Below are 19,853 nucleotides of genomic sequence, written 5' to 3' on the forward strand. Positions count from 1 at the left end.
AAATAAACTATACCACTGGCTGGAAGGGTAGTGAAGTATGACATTTCATTTTTATGCAGGTCTCAGCATGATAGAAGTAACACAGTGAAGAACACTGTAAAAAAGCAGTTAGTGCATTCATTGAATGCCAGCATGGCTTCTCTGCTGTTCTTGGGTTGATCCTTTTTTGTTTCTTTGTGGAAGAGTAGTTCAGAGATTCATATATATGAGATTAGACCCACCATCAACCCTTTGTGAATTTTGATGATTAGAGGCCGAAAGCTCATTCTCTGTAACTCCACGATATTCAAGGTCTAGGTGTGCTTTATCTTCTTTCACATTTCTTCTCCTTCAATGTATGAATGCAGGCTCATGCAGCTTAAATTTCTCTCTCTCACACAGCATCATAGAATAGAGGTGCATATAATGTTCTTATGTTAAGAATTCTTAGACTTTAAATGAATATTTAATGTTTGGCTTTAGTTCATGAAAATAATATTAAAACTAAATATTTCTCCTCTTTAATTCTTTTAGATGTTATATAAATAGATATTAGATAAGCAAACGTGATATCTTTTTTAACATATATGTAGCTTGTGATAAAGAATTTTAATGGGCTGTGCTAAATAGTGAACACAACACAATTTTAATGTTTTTCTATTTTTTTACAAATCTGATTTCTAGTCTCCATGTCTACCAAATGTGGATGAATTCTTGAGCAGGACTTAGTGTTTTTCAGCTACTATTCAGTCATTAAAAAAACCTCAAATTAATAATGAAAAGTGCTGTCCTATGTAATTTTAATGGTCCAAACACACGAAAACTTTTAACTTTTTTCCCTCCTGCAACTCAAGCCTAACCTAAGCTTGAAAGTCTCAAGTAGGGACAGGAGATTTATAAGCTGGTTACTATGCTCTAACTTCAAAACATCATACCAGCCAAGGATCTTGGTCCCTCTAGGATAGACAGAAAGGAGCAGGAGTCTTCCAATACAAGTGTTGGTGTTTTGTAAGTGCCACATGTTCAGTTACTAGTCTCTCTCTCTTGGCATTTTGGTGTTTGCGGACTTTTGACAAAGCTCCTGATAGAGAACTCCAAGTAGGGTCATTTCATACTTTCTGTAGGTAAATGGTTTTCAATACTTGCTTAGTTGAGGACAATCTGCAGTTTATCATTGCACTGAAATCTCCTTGCCTTCCAGGTGAACTACCTGGCTAGAATTCCTTTTACTATCTCTAGGCAGATCCACAGAAGGTCCATGGTAAACAGTCAGGTCTATCACTCACTGGGGAAGTGCTGACTCTTAGGAATTCTTTTGTTTCTTCCTTCCTCCCTCCCTCCCTTCCTTCATTCCCACCACTTCAAGCCTTTAGTAGCAACAGTCAGAGTCTGAAATCAGTTCATATTTCCCATAAACTTCATATAACACTGGCTAATATCTCCTAATTTTGCCTTAAAAATCATTTTACTTGGTTCAAAAAGAAGGAAAGTACAATTATTTTCTCCCCCTTTGTAAGGAAAGCACTACACATACCACTACTCTTTCTAAGACTCTTAGTTCTTTAATTTTTCCTTACTACATAGAATTCTTGATTCTCTTAAAAAGTTTCTAAGGAGAATGATGAGTACAGGTTTGTAAAAGTCATTTTGGTTCGATTATTTCATAGATGCCAAAAAATATCTTTGGAAACAATAGTTTGTTGTCAGCTTAGGGTGCCTTTGAAATAAGCTCACATGACAGAAAAAGTCTTATTTAATACTCACAATGGCAAAGAAAGCTATACTAGTCAAACCTACTCACATCAACAGATATGTTAGAGTTGTCTGTGGTACTTTACCTGAGCCAGCTTGATACTTGGTGTCTTGGTACTTTACCTTGGCCAGAGTTCCTTAACTCTGCTTGCACATTTAAATTACCTGGGAACTTTTAAAACACTTAAACACTCAGACCCCACTTCTAATGATACTGATTCAATTATTGTTTTGTTTCGTTGGTTTGCAGCATTTGATAGTTGCTTTGTTTATTTATTTATTTTTAACTTTTCATCTTGAAAATTCTTAAACACACACCCATGAGTAGAAAGAATAATGCAATAACCTCCAGGAATCTTCTCCAACAGCCTTAAAATATAGGCATACTTACTTCATTTTTATCTCTTCCTTCTTTCTCCACTTTCCCATCTGCACTTTGCTACTGAGAAATTTTTTAAAGCTAATCTTAGAAATGACATCATTTCATCCATATATAATTTGTTACATTTTGCTAACTGAAGCCACTTTGAAAAACAATAGCATAAAAATAATATCACACATAAATGTAAACAATAACATCTCGGTAGCATTAAATATCTTGTCAAGGTCCTAGAGCTTTGATTTTCTTTGAAATGCATTTAAAAATTTTTTTTCAAATCATGAGTCAAACGAGTTTCAGATATTACATAAATTTTAAATATCTTTTATAGGAGATTTTCTGTAAAATTTTTTTCTTCTCTTTTACTTGTCTTATTTATAAAGCACCTCACATTTAGATTTTTCTGATTGTATAGTTGTGATATCATTTAACATTTTTTCAACCTGGTTTCTGCAAACTGATTTATCTAAAAACTAGATAATACTTTATTTTTTTGGCAAAAATACTCCATGGATGATTTTAGGGTCTTCGTACTACAACACTATGGCTAGTTGAAGCCTCTTCACATCGGCATCTGTCTACTTATGGCATAACACTGTAGTGCTAAATAGAATCCTTGGTTTCTAGCTGAACGAGAATTTCCAGTCTCACATTGTACATGTCCTACTATTTCTCTAAGAAGTCTTGTTTTTTTTGAATAGAGAAATGGTAACTAGAGATCATAATTTAAGCATTAAAAATGTTCTTTGCTAAAATGTTAGTCACTCCATCTAGATACAAAAACAGAGTTCTCAAGAGAAAACAGAGCCATTTTGTATCGTATATGTATATACATATTTATATGTACAATATAACTAAATATATATGAGGAAAGTTATTATAGAAATTGGTTCAGATGCTAACAGGGCCTGAGAAGTCCCACAGTCCACCATGTGCAAACAAGAGAACAAGAAAATGCAGTGGTGTAATCTGGTGCCAATCTAAAAACTTAAGAATAATGAGGCTGTGGTATAGGTTCCCATCTGAGGACAAAAACCTGAGAACCAGAAGTGCTAATGTTTGATAGCAGAAGACAGATGTCTCAACTCAACTAGAGAGAACAAATTCACCCTTCCTCTGTTTTCTTATTCTATTCAGGCTCTCAACAGATAAGATGGTGCCCACCACCACATAGAGAGGGCCATCAACTTCACTTAAGTTTACCAATTCAAATGCTAATCCCTTCCAGAAATATCTTCTCAGAAACATCCAGAAATAATGTTTTGTGAGCCACCAAGCATCCCTTAGCACAATCAAGTTGACATATAAAATTAACTATCATGTATATATTATACACACACACACACACATGCACACACACCAGACAAGATATCTACTATATATTAGTCACACATGCAGACATTAGTAAACATTAAAATATCAATATTTTATTAATATGTGACTTCTAAATACAGGCTAAGATTATTTATAGTTGTTAATTTGCCTTGGGCAATATCTCACCAGGGATGTTCAACGAAATTATTGTATTTTAAAGATGTAGAAAATATCATTTCTTTGTGTTTTTAAGCCACTATCTCAATATACAGTTTTTTTTAATTTTGTTTTAATATTTTTGAATATATATATAGTATTTACATGATTTTAAGGTAAATATTATACAAGATACATTCAGAGCCTAGCTTTCAAAATATTCCCTTTATTCTTTTCACCACTTTAATTAATTTATTATAGATTAATGTCATTCATCTTGCAGTCAATTCCTTTAACTTATAAACAAATACACATGTATATTTGCATTCTATAAATTTTATTGAAAGTTATTAACTATTTACATTTTTTGGACCAGTATATCCTAAAGATCAACCCAAAATATTATTAAGAGATTGTTCTTTTTAAAGCAGGTATCATGGTGTGTATATATAATAATTTCTTATTCCATTTCATCACTGATGAACATTTGTGTACTTTCTAGCTTTTTGCTATTTTAACTAGCACTGCAAAGAATAGCTTTTAGCATATGCCATTTTGAATAGTCACAGCGTGTCTTTGAAATAAATTCCTAAAGGTTGGATTACTGGGTTAAAAAGTAAATACGGTTGTAATTTTGTAAAATATAGCCAAATTCACCTCCAAAGGTGGTTAAAACATTTTGTATTACCACCAATACTGTAGAAGATACTTACTTCCTATTAGCTCATCCAGAAAGTATGTCAAATGTCAAATATCTCAATGGGTACATTAGTATTATTTCACATAATACTAATTTCCATCTCCCCTAATTATAAATGAGAAGTTTCTGTAAATTGATTTTATATGTTGTCTGTTTTCAACAAATGATGTTTTATATCACTTTTAGAATTTTAAAAATATATTCATTATGTAATTTTGTGATATCACTGTAATTTTCTCTCAGTATTTCATTTGTTCTTTTAACTCTTGTCTTGGTGTATTTCTATACATGATTAATTTAATTTTCAATTTATTTTGGTGTGCTACTCCTCTGTAACATTACTCCTGAATTTGAGCTTTAAGAACATTTTCCCATAGTTATTTTACAGAAAAATTGTCCCAATTTTTCTTGCAATCACAAATTTTTATTTTATCTGTAAATCTCTAATCCACTTATAAATGATATATTTTCTTATATGTGGCCTCTGAACCAGATAAATTTTTCCTTTTGATTGTAATAGAGAAGAACAAACCTGACTCCATTTTGGAGCTACTCTTTTAGCACTAACTTTTGTGCTCTGTTGCCTGTGTGGAGTCACTCTGAGACTGCATCTCTGTAAAAGAATGCTGCTTACAGTGTTAAATACACATAATGGCCCTTTCTCAAGGTTCTGTCTCCCAGGTTTGACCTTTAGAGGTATAACTTCTTTTTATTCATATAGAGATAAAAAGCTGCAGAAAAGAGAATAATACCTGTCTTGTTGGAGGTTTATGGGAACACCTTGACCATACCTACCTGGACAAGAAAAAAGGTTAACATATCATAACCCCTCCAGGTTCTGGATGGCATTAAGAGGTGTGCAACTACCTGTGACACATTTTCCCTTTTTAGTATAATAGAAGCCTGAATTCTAACTCAATAAGATGGGTTTTTAGGACTCTAGTCTGCCTTCCAGTCTGCTGGCTTTCCTAATAGAGTTGTCATTCCTTGCCCCAACACCTCATCTCTCCATTTAGTAGCCTGTCAGGCAGTGAGCAGTAGGAGCTTAGACTGGATAACATGATTATCCAATTATCCAATACCTCTTCTCAAAACATTTTTCATTTTCCACTGATTTATTTGCTACATTTTTAGATACAAAATGCTTAAATTGACTTTAATCTATTTTGGAATTTCCTATCCTTCCCATTCGATTATCTATTAAGTAATCAATGTACACAAATTTGATGATAGGTACTTTGTAAAATATTTTAATATCTGTTATGTCTATCATTCAAGAACAGCATAGGCTCTTCCACTTTTTAAAATCTAATTTTGAATAGTTTAGAAGTATTTTATAGTTTTTCCTCATATATATTTTGGACATTTCTTGTATGTTTGTCATGCATATTTTTTTAAGTGCTCTCTGATAGTATAATAGAATCTGATTTTAGAGCCAAGTAGAGACCTAGTCACTCACTAATCTACAGTATTTCTAAGTTTGTGCTTGACATTAACCTATCTGATACATATTAAAGTCCAATGTGAGTTAAAAGTATAAAATTCGTGGGGTTATTAAAAGGGCTAATATGAAGAAGTATAATATTTTAATAAAGAAAAAAATGAGTGAATCATGAAATGAAACAGCCTTTAGAAACACTGTAGACTACAAATTTAGGAAACAATGAAAATTTTAATAGTACCCACTAGATTATGAAGATGATGAAGGAAAAATTAAGTCTTATTCATTGGTACAAATTAGGCATTGAGTGAATTTATAAAAATCAGTTGTACAATATATGCAGATATGTGCCTAGGACTTACCTTCATCATCAAGAAAGGAGGAAAATTGATTAATAAAACTGAGAAGGAGAGGAAAAAATTTTTGAATGTATGATTACAAAAGGATTCTCAAATTCCTGGACCATAAACCTTATGGTGATTAAATAAAAGGCCAGAATAGAAACACCAAGCATCAGGAAAATGTGGAATATTTGTTAAGCCAAGAGTGGATCTCTATATATTTTATAACAATATAAGAGAAATAAATATTTTGATTTGTCTATTGATCATATAATTCTTACTTTGTAATAAAGAAAAATCATATGAGCATTTTCCATGGTGCAAAAGGTTAAGAATCTGACTGTAGCATCTCAGGCTGCTACAGAAGTGCAGGTTCAATCCCCGGCTTGGTACAGTGGGTTAAAGGATCTGGGATCTTCCATATGCCATGTGTATGCCTTATTAAAAAAATATATGTCAAGATGTTTTTGTCTTAACCTCATTCATCACTGTTATATTCTCCTGTAACTAGGCTTAGAAGGCTACTCTAAATAACAGAAAACTGAGTTAATATAGCATTAATTTGACCTAATAAGATTTTTTCTTCTTATATGATACAGCATGAAGAAACAATGACTTAGCATATAATTACTACCCAATGGTAATGCTAGGCTCTGAGGATCCAAAAACCTAAGAAGGTCATCGTCTAGTATCAAACAAGACATATTTTTTCTGCAGATTTATTTTTAATAACATAAAATACCCTCCCAGCAACAAAAAATTCTGTAAAAGAAAAGCTGTCTTCATTAAAAATATCAATGTTTACATAATTCCTCATTAATGCTTTGCAAATAATGGAGAAAATTAATGGTGTGTTTTTCTGCATATTTCATTTCTGAATGATAATCACACAAAACAAAGAAAACCAAAATAAATAAACAAAAGCAGCCAGTATGAAAAGTATGGATGAAATCAATTCACAGTTTGATAGCACTAGTTTTCCTTGCAGTCTTTTTGCATGTACTATAATATATTTATGGTAAGCACTTGTGATAACGCCAGCAAAAATTTTCCATCTTGCTGCATGCTTAATTTCATCTAACTTGTTTTATGGCAGTGTACTGAAACACAGAGCGAAGGTCTGTTTAAACCATTTGTCTCTGTTTCTCTTTGCAGAATGCCAACAGATTTGTTTAAACCAAAACAAAATTCATAAACAATCACGTCTTCTTTAAGCTAACTATACAATTTAAATTCTAGAACTTTCATAGTATGCTGAAAGTTATTAACTCAAATTCTGATTTTGGTGCTAGCAACTTCTTTTTTTTGTTCCTTTTTTCTCAAGGTAAATAATGCTTACCCATTTATTATTCGTTAAACTCCCATGCTGCATATAGTCTTGGTTTTATAAACTACACAAATACCTGCTTGATTGAAAATAGAGTAATAATTCCTGGTGAATAATTAGATAAATGTAATGTTCTTCTTTTTTTAATATCAGATATGGTCACAGGTCCCTGATATATTTTTTTTCAAATTTAAGAGCTGCAGTAAATTTTTTCCTGTTTGGGGAGTTAACATCAAATCATTTCCTACAACATTTAGTTGAATCTAATCATTTTCATGTGTGAATTGCAGACAAGCAGTATCAGCATTACTATGGAAGAAATGAGGAACCTCAACCCCTCCATAACTACTGAATCAGAATTTGCATCTTAACAAAATCCTAAGGTGTTTAATATATACATGAAAATGTGACAAGTATATTCCTATTGAGAATCAAGCATTGAAGGAAATATTGTTCAAGGAAGATTTATTCCTGTATTAGTCTTTTTGGTAGTGGATGTGAATGGAAAGGACTGAGTAATTTTCAGTTTTGCTTAAGAGAAAGAATTCATACAGTCTTACATTATTTGAGCTTAAGAAGACCTTAGATACAATAACCAGTAACCCTATTTTTACATGAAGAAATTAAAGATTTATTGTTTTATCACTTTTGTATTTTGAGAAAGCAGCTTATGATGTATATGGGATCATGTTAGAATTACAAAAATATATGTCTATACTGATGTTATAATTTCTTCCAGAGAGGTTTTAAAGGATTTACAGTGATATATAAAGTTTAATGTGATAAACAAACTTAAATGAAATAAACAACAACAAAGAATGTAATGACATGAAAGTATGGGGAAAATATGGCTAACAAAAATCAATGTCAAAATTACTTTAACGTGTTTAGCTTTATAGAACAAAATAAAACCCAGTTAGACAAATTTATTTCAAAGATCAAAACAAACCATTTGCTAATGAAGGGTATATTATTCTTTGTATAAATTGCAGACACATTTCTCTGTTGTGTAATAAACAACATTTTCAAATTATTCTTAAAAGAGACACAGGTAGAATGAGTTTCATGAGACTGTAGTTTTTCTTATAATGGTACTTAATATCAATTGGCAATATTATGTAGAATTATAGTTTGGGTAAACAGTTCTGTTAGTGGGCCAGTGAGATCTGAATAACCAGGTTTTGATGCTCTGACTGCAACTAACAAGTAAGTAAATTTAAACTATAGACTGTTCATTGAAAAATTTTTTTCTGAATATTATTCAAACATTACTACTGTTTTTATCATCTTAAGCACAAATGATGCACATAAAAGTTTTGTTTGCAAACTTGTTCACTCAGTTCCTAAGAGTTGCAGGAAAGGATAAATATTCTTTATGACAAATCTCACTGCACACACTCAAAGAAATAGAAACATAAGATATTTATTCTCTACAGTGACCTAAACCATAAACATTCCAGTAAACATTTAATCATCTATTTTCTAAACTCCTCACTAACATAGCATAATTGTCAGATCATATTCTTTACCTGTAAATGCAGAATCAGTCTTGCCTAAGTATAAGAGAAAGTAGGTCTTATTATATATGTATTTATTTGAAACATCAGTGAGATCTGGAATCAAGTTGGCAGAGGAGTAGGATGTGGAGCTCACCTTTTCCCACAAACACATTAAAAATGAAGCATCCACATGTAGAACAGGAGATCAACCAGGATGGAGAGGGAGATTCAAAGTCTTGGAGAACAGAACAGCAGATGGTCTGAGGAGGGCAAAGCAGAGAGAGTACACAGATAATCAATAGTACCACTTGGCACACCAAGCCTGAGACACTCTAGCAGGGGCTGAGTTCTGAGACTTGGGCTTTGGAGGTCAATCTCAGGAAGAGGACTAGAGTTGGCAGTGTGGAAACAGCCTGAGGTGGTTAAGGAGTGGCATGCCATAGCCAAGACAGGGCTGGAGGAAGCCTGGCTCACCAAAGAAGCCAGACTCCATTGTTAGGGCATGCAAGGGGAGGAGGGTGAGACCACCATTGGAACTTACTTCTCTGTGCACACCTCTCTCAGGCAGGAGGGTTCCTCTGATATACATGGGATACAGTGGTGAGTGCAAACTGCTGCAGCCATCTCAAATTTCAGAGGTAGGTGCTGCATGCCACCACTGAGGATCCCATGACCAGGCACCATCTACTGTCCCACTCACCCCAGTGGCCACTGCCATGGAGGGTTCTGCTACCAAGAACCACCCTTTGGTCCTACCTCTCTGGAAATGCACATGTTCTGCCTTTGCAGCAGCCAATGGCCCTGGGTACCACATCATCCTCTCTGGAGGTAACTTCCAGTGCCGAGGGCCCTGCAACTGGTGTAGCCAACCAACCACACATCCTTATGGGATGGCATCACTGTCAAAGGCCAAGTAACCAGGGTCTAGCTGTAGGCACCACCCATTGCCCCCACCTTCCTGGAAGCATGCACAGGCCATGTACCTGCATATCACCCATCAAATGTATAGTGGCCTGCACACACTGAAGAGAGAGACAGCTAGCATCCAAATCAAAAAGTTCACACACACACAAAGATAAATAAAACACAAGCTACCCATGGATGCTTCCACATATAAATGGCCCTCTAAGACTACAGTAGATAAATGTTTTCCCTAAATCCACATGAAAGAAAAATAAAAGCAAAATGAAGAACAGGAACCATTTCCAGTTAAAAGAACAGGACAACTACCCTGAAAGAGCAAACAAGGAAACAGACCTCTGCAGTCTAACAGACACTGAGTTCAAAAAGGAGGTAATGAAAATATTGAAGGAATTAAGAGAAACTATCCATAGCAATGGATATTACTTAAAAAGGGAACTAAAAGCTATAATGAGGGGCCAAGAAATAAAATTGTTTCCTGAAACAAAACCTGAGCTAAAGGCATTGAACAGCAGAATGAATAATGCAAAAGAACAAATATGTGACTTGGAAGACAGAATAACATAAATCACCCAACCAGAATAGTAGACAGAAAGCCAAATGATAAAAAAAAAAGGTAGTATAAAAGATCTATGGGATAATATAGATCATGACAATCTACACATTATAGGGAACCCAGAAATAAAAGAAAGAGGAAAAGGGGATTGAAAATGTATTGGAAGAAACTTTGGCTGAAAATTTTCCAAATTTAAAGAAGGAAACATATCTAGATACAGGAAGTACAGAGGGCCACAAACAAATTGAACACAAACAGAGATACATCAGTACATATTATAATAAAAATGGCAGAAGTTAAAGGTAAGGAGAGAATTCTAAAGACAACATGAGAAAAACAAGGAGTTAATTATGAAGGAATTCCCATAAAGTTACCACCTGATTTCTCTACAGAAATTATACAGGCCAGAAGGAGTGACAAGATAAGTTCTAAAAGGGAAAAATTTGCAACCTAGAATATCTACCTAGCATGATTATAATTTAAAATAGGAGAAATAAAGAATTTCTCAGACAAACAAAGACTAAAAGAATACAGCAATACTAAACCCATTGTAAAAGAAATACTAAGGTATCCTCTGAATAGAAAATAAGTAAGAAGATATATGATGGAGGAAATCACAATTGGAAAGTAATAACTTAAATAAACCAGTATACAGATGAAAAAAAAAAAACAAACAAACTATTTTTCAAAGCAATGATGAACACAAGGAACAGCAAAAGGACAAGCATGAAGATGTAAAAAAAAGACATCTAAAATCATAAAATGAGGGGAAGTAGAGTAATAAATTGAGTCTTTTTTTTTTTTTTTAAGGATGTATTTGAGCCTGTAAGACTATCAGGCTAAAACAAATGGATACAGGAAGGGGTTAACATACATAAAAAAACATGGCAACCCAAAATTGCCAAACAATATATTCACAAAAACTAAAAAGAAGAGGATACAAGTATAAAGTGAAAGGAAACCATCAAAGCACAAAAGGAAAAAGAAACAAAGGAGAAACATAGAATCAATTGGTAAACAAGAATTAAAATGGCAATAAATACCTATCAATCAATAATTACATTACCTTGAGTGGAACTGAATATTCCAATCAAAAGGCATCAAGTTGCAGACTGGATTAAAAAAAAAAAGAGCCTACAATATGCTTCCTATAAGATAACTATTTTAAGGCAAAGAACACACAGAGATTACAAGTCAGGGATGGAAAAAAAGACATTTCACTCAAAAGGAAGTGAGAAGAAAGTGGGAGTTTTAGTACTCATAGCACACAAAATAGACCTTAAGGCAAAGGTTATAAAGAAAGATGAAAGACAATTTGATGATAAAATGATCAATTCAAGAAGATGATATTAAACTCATTAACATATATGCACCTAATATAGGAGCACCCAAATATATAAAAAAATACTAACAGACAAAAAGAAGAAACGGATAGGAATATAATCATAGTAGGAGATTTTAACACCCCACACATATAAATGGACAGATCTAGACAGAAAATCAATAAGGCAACAAAGATCTTAAATGACACAACAGAACAATTAGACTTAATTGATATTTTTGGGACATTATATCCAAGAAAACCAGAATATGCATTCTTTTCAAGTCTACATGGAACATTTTCTAAAATTGACCACATACTGTGCCACAAAACTAACCTCAACAAATTTAAGAGCACAGAAATTATTTCAAGCATCTTTTGTGACCACAATGGCACAAAACTAGACATCAACCACAGGAAAAGAAATGAGAAAAAAGTAAATACATGGAGACAAAACAACATGCTACTAAAAAACCAATGGGTCAACAAGGAAGTCAAAAAGGCAATTAAAAATATCTTCAGATAAAGGAAAATGAAAACATTATACGAAATCTTTGGGAGGCCATGAAAGCAGTTCTTAGAGGCAAGTTCTTAGCAAAACAGGCCTTCCTCTAAAAAGAAGAAAAATCTCAAATCAACAACCTACCTGCCACATAAAATAATTAGGAAAAGAAGAAAAAAAAAAAAAACCTAAAATCAGCAGAAGGAAGGAAATCACAAAGATCAGAGAGGAAATCAATATAATAGAGATTTGAAAAACAAATAGAAAAAAAATCAATAAAACCAAGAGCTGGTTCTTTGAAAGGGTAGAAAAAATAGACAAATTTCTGACCAGGTTCACCAAGAGGAAAGAGGGAGACCCCAAATAAACAAAATAAGAAATGAAAAAAGGAGAAATCTCAATAGATACTGTAGATTAAAAAAAATCCATAAGAGAATATCATGAAAAAATTATATGCCAAAGAATTTGAAAACCTAGAAGAAATTGACAACTTTCTAGTAACATAAAGCCCACAAAAACTGAATCAAAAAGAAATAGATAATTTTAACAGACTGAGCACTAGAAATGAAATAATATGTAATTTAAAAAACTCTCTACAAACAAAAGTCTAGGACCTGTGGCTTCCCAGGCACAGTCCACCAAACATACAAAGAAGAACATACCCATCCTTCTTAAATTCTTCCAAAAGCCTGAAGAAGGAGTTCCTGTTGTGGTTCAATGGTTTAAGAACATGATATAGTACCTGTGAGAATGCAGGTTAGATCCCAGGACTCACTCAGTGGGTTAAGGATCTGGCTTTGCCACAAACTGCAGTGTAAAGCATAGATTTGGCTTGGATCTGGTTTTGCCATGGCTGTGGTTAGGCCTGCAGCTGAGGCTCTGATTCAAACCCTAGCCCAGGAACTTCTATCTGCCACACGTGTGACCATAGAAAGAAGAAAAAAAAAGATTGAAGAATAAGAAACACTCCCAGAGACATTCTATGAAGTCACTATCACCCTAATACCAAAATCAAACAAAGATACTACCAAAAAAAAAAAAAAAGTATAGGCAAAAATATTTGATATAGATGAAAAAATTCTCAACAAAATTTTAGCCAACCAAATCCAAAAATATATGAAAAAGATCAAACACCATGATGAAGTGGGATTCATCCCAAATTCACAAAGATGGTTCAACATATGCAAATCAATTGATGTAAAACACCACATTAACAAAAAAGTCGAACATCACATAATCACCTCAATAAGATGCCAGAAAAGAATTTGACAAAATTCAACATCCATTCATGATAAAAACTCTTACTAAAGTGGGTATAGGGGGAATATATCTCAACATAATAAAAAGCCATTTATGTCAAACCCACATCCAATACAATATTTAATGGAGAAAAGTTGAAAGCCTTCCCACTAGAATCTGGAACAAGACAAGGATGTCCACTCTAACCACATTTATTCAACATAGTATTGGTAGTCCTAGCCACAGCTTTCAGACGAATAAGAAAGGAAATAAAAGGTATCCAAATTGGAAGAGAAGAGGTAAAACTGTCACTATATGCAGATGACATGAGAGTATATATAGAAAACCTAAGAAATCCACACAAAAGCTACTCAATCTGATCAATAAATTCAACAAAGTAGCAGGATATAAGATTAACATTCAGAAATAAGATGCATTTTTATGCTATTAATGAAATATTAGAAAAGGAATAAAAAATCATACTTTTATAATTTCACCAAATTAAAAACATTGGAATAAACTGACCCAATGAGATTAAAGACATAATCTGAGAACTATAAAACATTAATCAAGGAAATTAAAGAGGATTCAAAGAAATGGAAAGCTATCCCATGCTCCTGGATTGGAAGAATTAATATTGTTAAAATGGCCATACTACCCAAAGCAATCTACAGATTCAATGTGAGCCCTATCAAATTACCCATGATGTTTTTCACAGAACTAGAACAAAGAACCCAAACATTTATATGGAACCATAAAAGACCCAGAATTGCCAAAGTAATCCTGACGGGAAAAAAAAAAAAAAAAGCAGGAGGCATAACTCTCCCAGACTTCAGACAATATCACAGAGCTATAGTACTTAAGGCAGTGTGGTACTGGTACTAAAGCAGGTATGCAAATCAATGGAACAGAACAGAGAGTCCAGAAATAAACCCAGACACCTATGTTCAGTTAATCTTTGATAAAGGAGGCAAAAACATAAAATGGGAAAAAGACATTCTCTTTAGCCACTGGTGCTGTAAAACTGGACAGCTGCACGTAAATCAACAAAACTAGAACACACCCTCACACCATGCACATAAATAAACTCAAAATGGCTTAAAGACTTCAACATAAGACAAGACACCATAAAATTCCTAGAAGATAACATAGGTAAAGCATTCTCTGATATCAACCATACAAATGTTTTATTAGGTCAGACTTCCAAGCAAATAGAATTAAATAAAAAATAAATGAATGGCACCTAATCAAACTTAGAAGCTTTTGCATAGCAAGTGTAGCCATTAAAATAAAAAAAAATGATGACCTACGGAATGGGATAAAGTATTTGTAAACGATGCATCTGACAAGGCCTAATCGCCAAAATATGCAAACAACACATACAACTGGACACACACACACACACACACACACACACACAAAAACCCCAAAAAACAAACAACAGCTACAACAAATCAATCAAGAAATGTGCAGAAGATCTAAATAAACATTTCTCCAAAGAAGACATAAATATGGCTGGTAGGCCCATGAAAGAATGCTCAACATCACTAAGAATTAGAGAAATACAAATCAAAACTACAATGAGGTATCACCTCACACCTCACATCCACCTCACACCTCAGTCAGGATAGCTATCATTAATATATCTACAAATAACAAATGCTGGAAAGGGTGTGGAGAAAATGGAACATTACTACACTTTTGGTGGGAATGTAAATTGGTACAATCTCTATGAAAAACAGCATGGAGGTTCCTCAGAAAACTAAATATAGAACTTTAATATGATCCAGCAATATCACTCTGGGCATATATTCAGACAAAACTTTCATTCAAAAAGATACATATACCCGTGTATTCATAATAGCACTATTCACCTATTGTGAATAGTGAAGACATAAAAACAACTTAAATGTCCATTTACAGATGAATGGATTAAGGAGTTGTGTGTATATATACACAAAGGAATACTAGCCAGCCACATAAAAAGAATGAAATAATTCCATCTGCAGCAACATGTATACAATAACAGATTCTAATACTAAGTGAAGTCAGAAAGATAAAGACAAATAACATATGATGTCACTCATATATCAAACCTAAAATATAGTACACATGAACCTATCTACAAAACAGAGACAGACTCACAAACATAGAAAACGGACTCACAAACATAGAGAACAGACTTGTGGTTTCCAAGGGGCAGAGGGGAGAGAGTGGGATGGACTGGGAGTTTGGGGTTAGTAGATGCAAACTATTACATTTAATATGGATAAGCAATGAGGTCCTGCTGTATAGCACAGGGAACTATATCCAATCTCATGGGATAGACCATGATGGAAAATAATTAAAAAAAATAATGTATATGTGTATGACTGAATCACCTTGCTGTACAGTAAAAATTGGCACAACATTGTAAATCAACTATACTTTAATTAAAATGAAAGAAAAAGTAAAATATCCATGAAAGATTTCACTAGACATTTAGTGAAGCTTATGGTTAACTGGAGTATACATCTTCAACTTTTGCATGAGTACAGAAAAAGACCAAAAAAAGAGAGAAACATATTATCTCATTTGTTTACAAAACAAAATTTTATTTCCTGCTGATATTACCTGAGTTTCTCATTGACAATTGTTCCAGTGGATTTTGCTAGGATTCATGTGTCCTCTCACCTGAGACCCAGCCTGAAAAACCACTGCCTTCTAGGTCATACTAGGTCAATGGTAGAGAGGAGGAGCACAGGAGAGCCAGAGGAAACCACACAATCATATCTGAAGCATCAGCTATGATGAGGCAATGCTGTTCTATGCCCTTCTCATTGGCCAAGGGATATCATCCAGCCAAACTTAAAGTCAATGAGACAGGAACTCACATACCCTTACAGGATGAACTACAAGTTGGAAAAAAATAATTCTACCTTACTTAGAGTAAAATATTTTCTATTCAAAGGAGAAATATCTCCCAAGAGAAGGACATATACAGCAAGTCTGGCTGGGGAGTCAGAATGTATAGGTTTGAATCCTGGATTAATCATTGTGTTAACTCAGAAAAGTTATTCAACCTATCTGAAGCTTAGATTTCTTCCTCTAAAACAAGGATAAATTCCATCTTTATGATTGCCGAGACCAGCTCAGCAGGATGGGGCTGAAGAACGGGTGCTGTGGAACTTAAGGAAAAAAAGTTAACATAAAACAAGACACAGAGACATTTATCTTAAGTAAAGGTGGGAACCGGGGGACTCAAGGTCTCAGGAAACCACACTGCTTTTATTGTGCTCTTGAGGATTATGTCAAGCGAAAAGGGGATTGTAGGTGCAGGATATAAGTTTTATTTTTTTTATTATTTTATAAGTTCCTTTATTATTTTAAAAGTCACTTAGCTGATAGATGGTTAAACTTTTACTCCAAACTTTAGGCATTTAAGAATTATTAGCATTTGAGTTAGCTATCTATGCATAGCATTTCAGAGAATCCTCACTGTGCTTCCGCAAATGGCATGCCTATTTGTGGCAACCCTGTGTGTCTAGGTTTGCACCTTGGATCTCTTTGCTAATGCATATTCTGTTAACGACCACTCATAGCCACATGGCCATGAGGTTTCTCTTTCTCTTATTCTTTAGAGGACATATCATGCTTGTGCAAATGGCATGCCAATCTGCACAGGTCCGGCGTGCCTAGACCATTGTATTATGTCCTCATTCAGCTGACCCCACGAATAACCCATGCCTTTAGGTCTTTGTTCTTAAGCTTAAGTCATTTACCATCACCAGGACGATTTCTCGAGCAGGAAGACGGGACAAAGTAAGGAAGGACAGGATGCAGTTTTCAGCAAAGAGTCTAAGAAAATATTATAAAAACACGTCTCACAACATATGATTATTTATGATGACAGTAAATCACTGATTTTGTTTCCCTCCTTAATTCTTTATTCAATAGTGATAAGTCCAAGGTAAATTCATTATTTTAGACTTATTTTAATTCTATTATAAATGAAAACACTGCTTTTCTCAAAGATGTGCTAAACAGTAAAGAGACATTGTTCTCTGTGAGTACTTATGATGCTCATTTCTTAATCACGTAAACCAACTATTGATTTTTATTATTTTTGGAAGTTGGCTAGTACATTTTGCCAATATAATTCAATGGTATTTTAAAACTTATTAGAGTGTTTAATTTTTTATACTTAAAAATATTTCAAAACTTGGCAGAATATCCATGCTTAGAAAAAATTTTTGAAAATTAGAATACATTTTCTGTCTTTCAAATGTTCAACTTTATATTATCTAAAATGGTGACATTCTTATGTTTTCTTGAGCTGTACTAACCTATAAGAATAGAACTATTCCCAAAATATTTCTAAAATTATTTTCTATAATATGAAGATTATTTGAAAAATAATTTCTGATATATCTTAAGATGTCACATTTAAACTACAGAGCAGTTGCAAGTTTTACATTTTTAATGTCATATTGCATTCTCATCATTTATACTTTATAATCTTGGCTAATGAAGACCTCTTTCTAGGGATAGTAGTGTCCAGCTTATCTTTTCTCATTGTTTCCTTTAAGTCATTGTTAATATTTTCTCTAATCCATGTTTTTGTGCAGAGATGGTTTTAAGATAGTTTCGTATATAATATTGTATCATAAAACTTTGAAACTAAAAGAAAAACTTGGGATGTCACTCTAAACTCCTCCTCCTTACCAAAATACTACCTAGATATAAGATATCCAGGGGATTTCTCAGATATAGTTTAGGAAAATTCTCTAACTTCATCTTCCTATTTTGTATTATATTATGCCCTTCTAGAGGGCCAGCACTCATGTAGGAGACCAGTAGTTAGAGTACAAATGCAAAGTTCTATGAGAAGAGAAAACAAAACAAAACAAAACAAAACAAAAAAGAAGGACAGTCAAAGTGGGAAGATGAACTGGAGATAGCTCAGTTCTAAGAGCCTAGTTATGCTGCAGATTTTAGTTTGACTGAGGCTCCTATTGCACTAGAATTTCACAGATGTATTGATTTCCAAACTCAAGGGAATGCTAAATGTAAGGTAGGTCAGCATCTTTTAAACATTTAAATAAGTCAACTAGCTCAACAACTTTATTTCCAAGATTATTTAATTTCCATTTTATAGCAATTTTATTGGGATAAAATACATGTTTATAAAACACATTCCTTTAAAGTGTACTTTTCAGTGGTTTTTAGTATACTCAAAGATGAGCAAGCATACCACTATCTACTTTTAGAATAATTTCATCACCTCAAAATAGAATCCTGTATTTATTAGAAGGCACTCTCCATTATTCCATCTACAAGCACTTTGCTATTACAAATCCATTTTTGTCTTTATTGATTTGCCTATTGTAGATAGGATATCAATGGAATCATATAACATCTGGTTTCCTGTATCTGTCTTTTTTCTCCTAGCAAAATGTTTTCAAGATTCAGTCATGTTATAGCTCATACTATTAGTACAATTCATTTTTTAATCTATTCAATTCATGAGCATTTGAGAGTTTTCCACTTTGGCTATTATTAGTAATGCTGCTATGAACATTTGTGTGCAAGGTTTTGTATGAATATGTGTTTTTATGAGTGTATCTTTTGGGTTTTATGGTAACTGTGTATAAATTGTGAGGAACTGCCAAACTGTTTTGCAAAGTAGCTGCTTTACTTTACATTCCCACCAATAATTTATGAGTACAAATTTCTCCATATCCTTACCAACACTTGTTATTGTCCAACTTTTTTATTGGAGCAATCCTTGTGGGTTTGAATTAGATCTCATAATGGTTTTGATTTGCATTTCCCTAATGAATGACTTCTGATGTTGAGCATCTTTTCATGTGTTCATTCACCATTTATCTATCTTATCTAGAGCAATGTCTGTTCAAATCTTTGCCAATTTTAATGTTCGTTGTGAATCATTTTTATATATTCTGGAAACAAGTTATTTATGAGATACATGATTTGCAATTACTGTTTCCCATTCTGGTTAGTATCTTTAAAGCACAGAGATTTTTAACTTTGATGAATTTCAGTTTACCTTTTTTTTTTCTCCTTTTGTTTTTGATTTTCGTATGGTAGCTAAGAAACCATTGCCAAGTCCAGTGTTTCAAACATTTACTCCTATGTGTTCTTCCAAGATTTTTAGTTTTATATATTAGATGTGGGTCTATGATTCATTTTGAATTATACTTTGCATATGATATGAAATGGGCATTCTGTTTTATTCTTTTACATGTAGATATCCAGTTGTTCCAGCACCATTTATTGAAGAGACTCCTTTCCCTCTTTGAATTATCTTGATGCCCTCTCTAAAGTCAATCTATTTCTGAACTCTTCATTGTTTTTCATTGTTCTAAGTGTTTACCCTTCAGTGAGTACCTCACTGACTTAATTGCTATAGCTTTGTGGAAAATT

At 33.4% G+C, this 19,853-nt stretch overlaps 1 protein-coding gene across 5 annotated transcripts in view; it reads right to left on the minus strand.

Annotated features, from left to right (window-relative positions):
* The window catches only part of LOC106504458 (uncharacterized), a 1,793,907-nt gene that overhangs the window by 455,462 nt on the left and 1,318,592 nt on the right, over window positions 1-19,853 (minus strand). Inside the window, exon 15 of one of the 5 annotated variants that reach the window (XM_084969049.1) lies at window positions 9,043-9,148. The exons of the other annotated variants lie outside the window; for them this stretch is intronic. Within the exon in view, the coding sequence (XP_084825175.1) occupies window positions 9,043-9,148 (106 nt within the window). The remainder of the gene's footprint in view (window positions 1-9,042; window positions 9,149-19,853) is intronic. 5 annotated transcript variants of the gene reach the window in all.

Source organism: Sus scrofa, chromosome 7 (genome assembly GCF_054392235.1).
Source record: "Sus scrofa isolate SSC_HxYL_T2T_F1_AM1 chromosome 7, Sscrofa_HxYL_maternal_Yorkshire_Landrace_v2.0, whole genome shotgun sequence".
NCBI lineage: Eukaryota > Metazoa > Chordata > Mammalia > Artiodactyla > Suidae > Sus > Sus scrofa.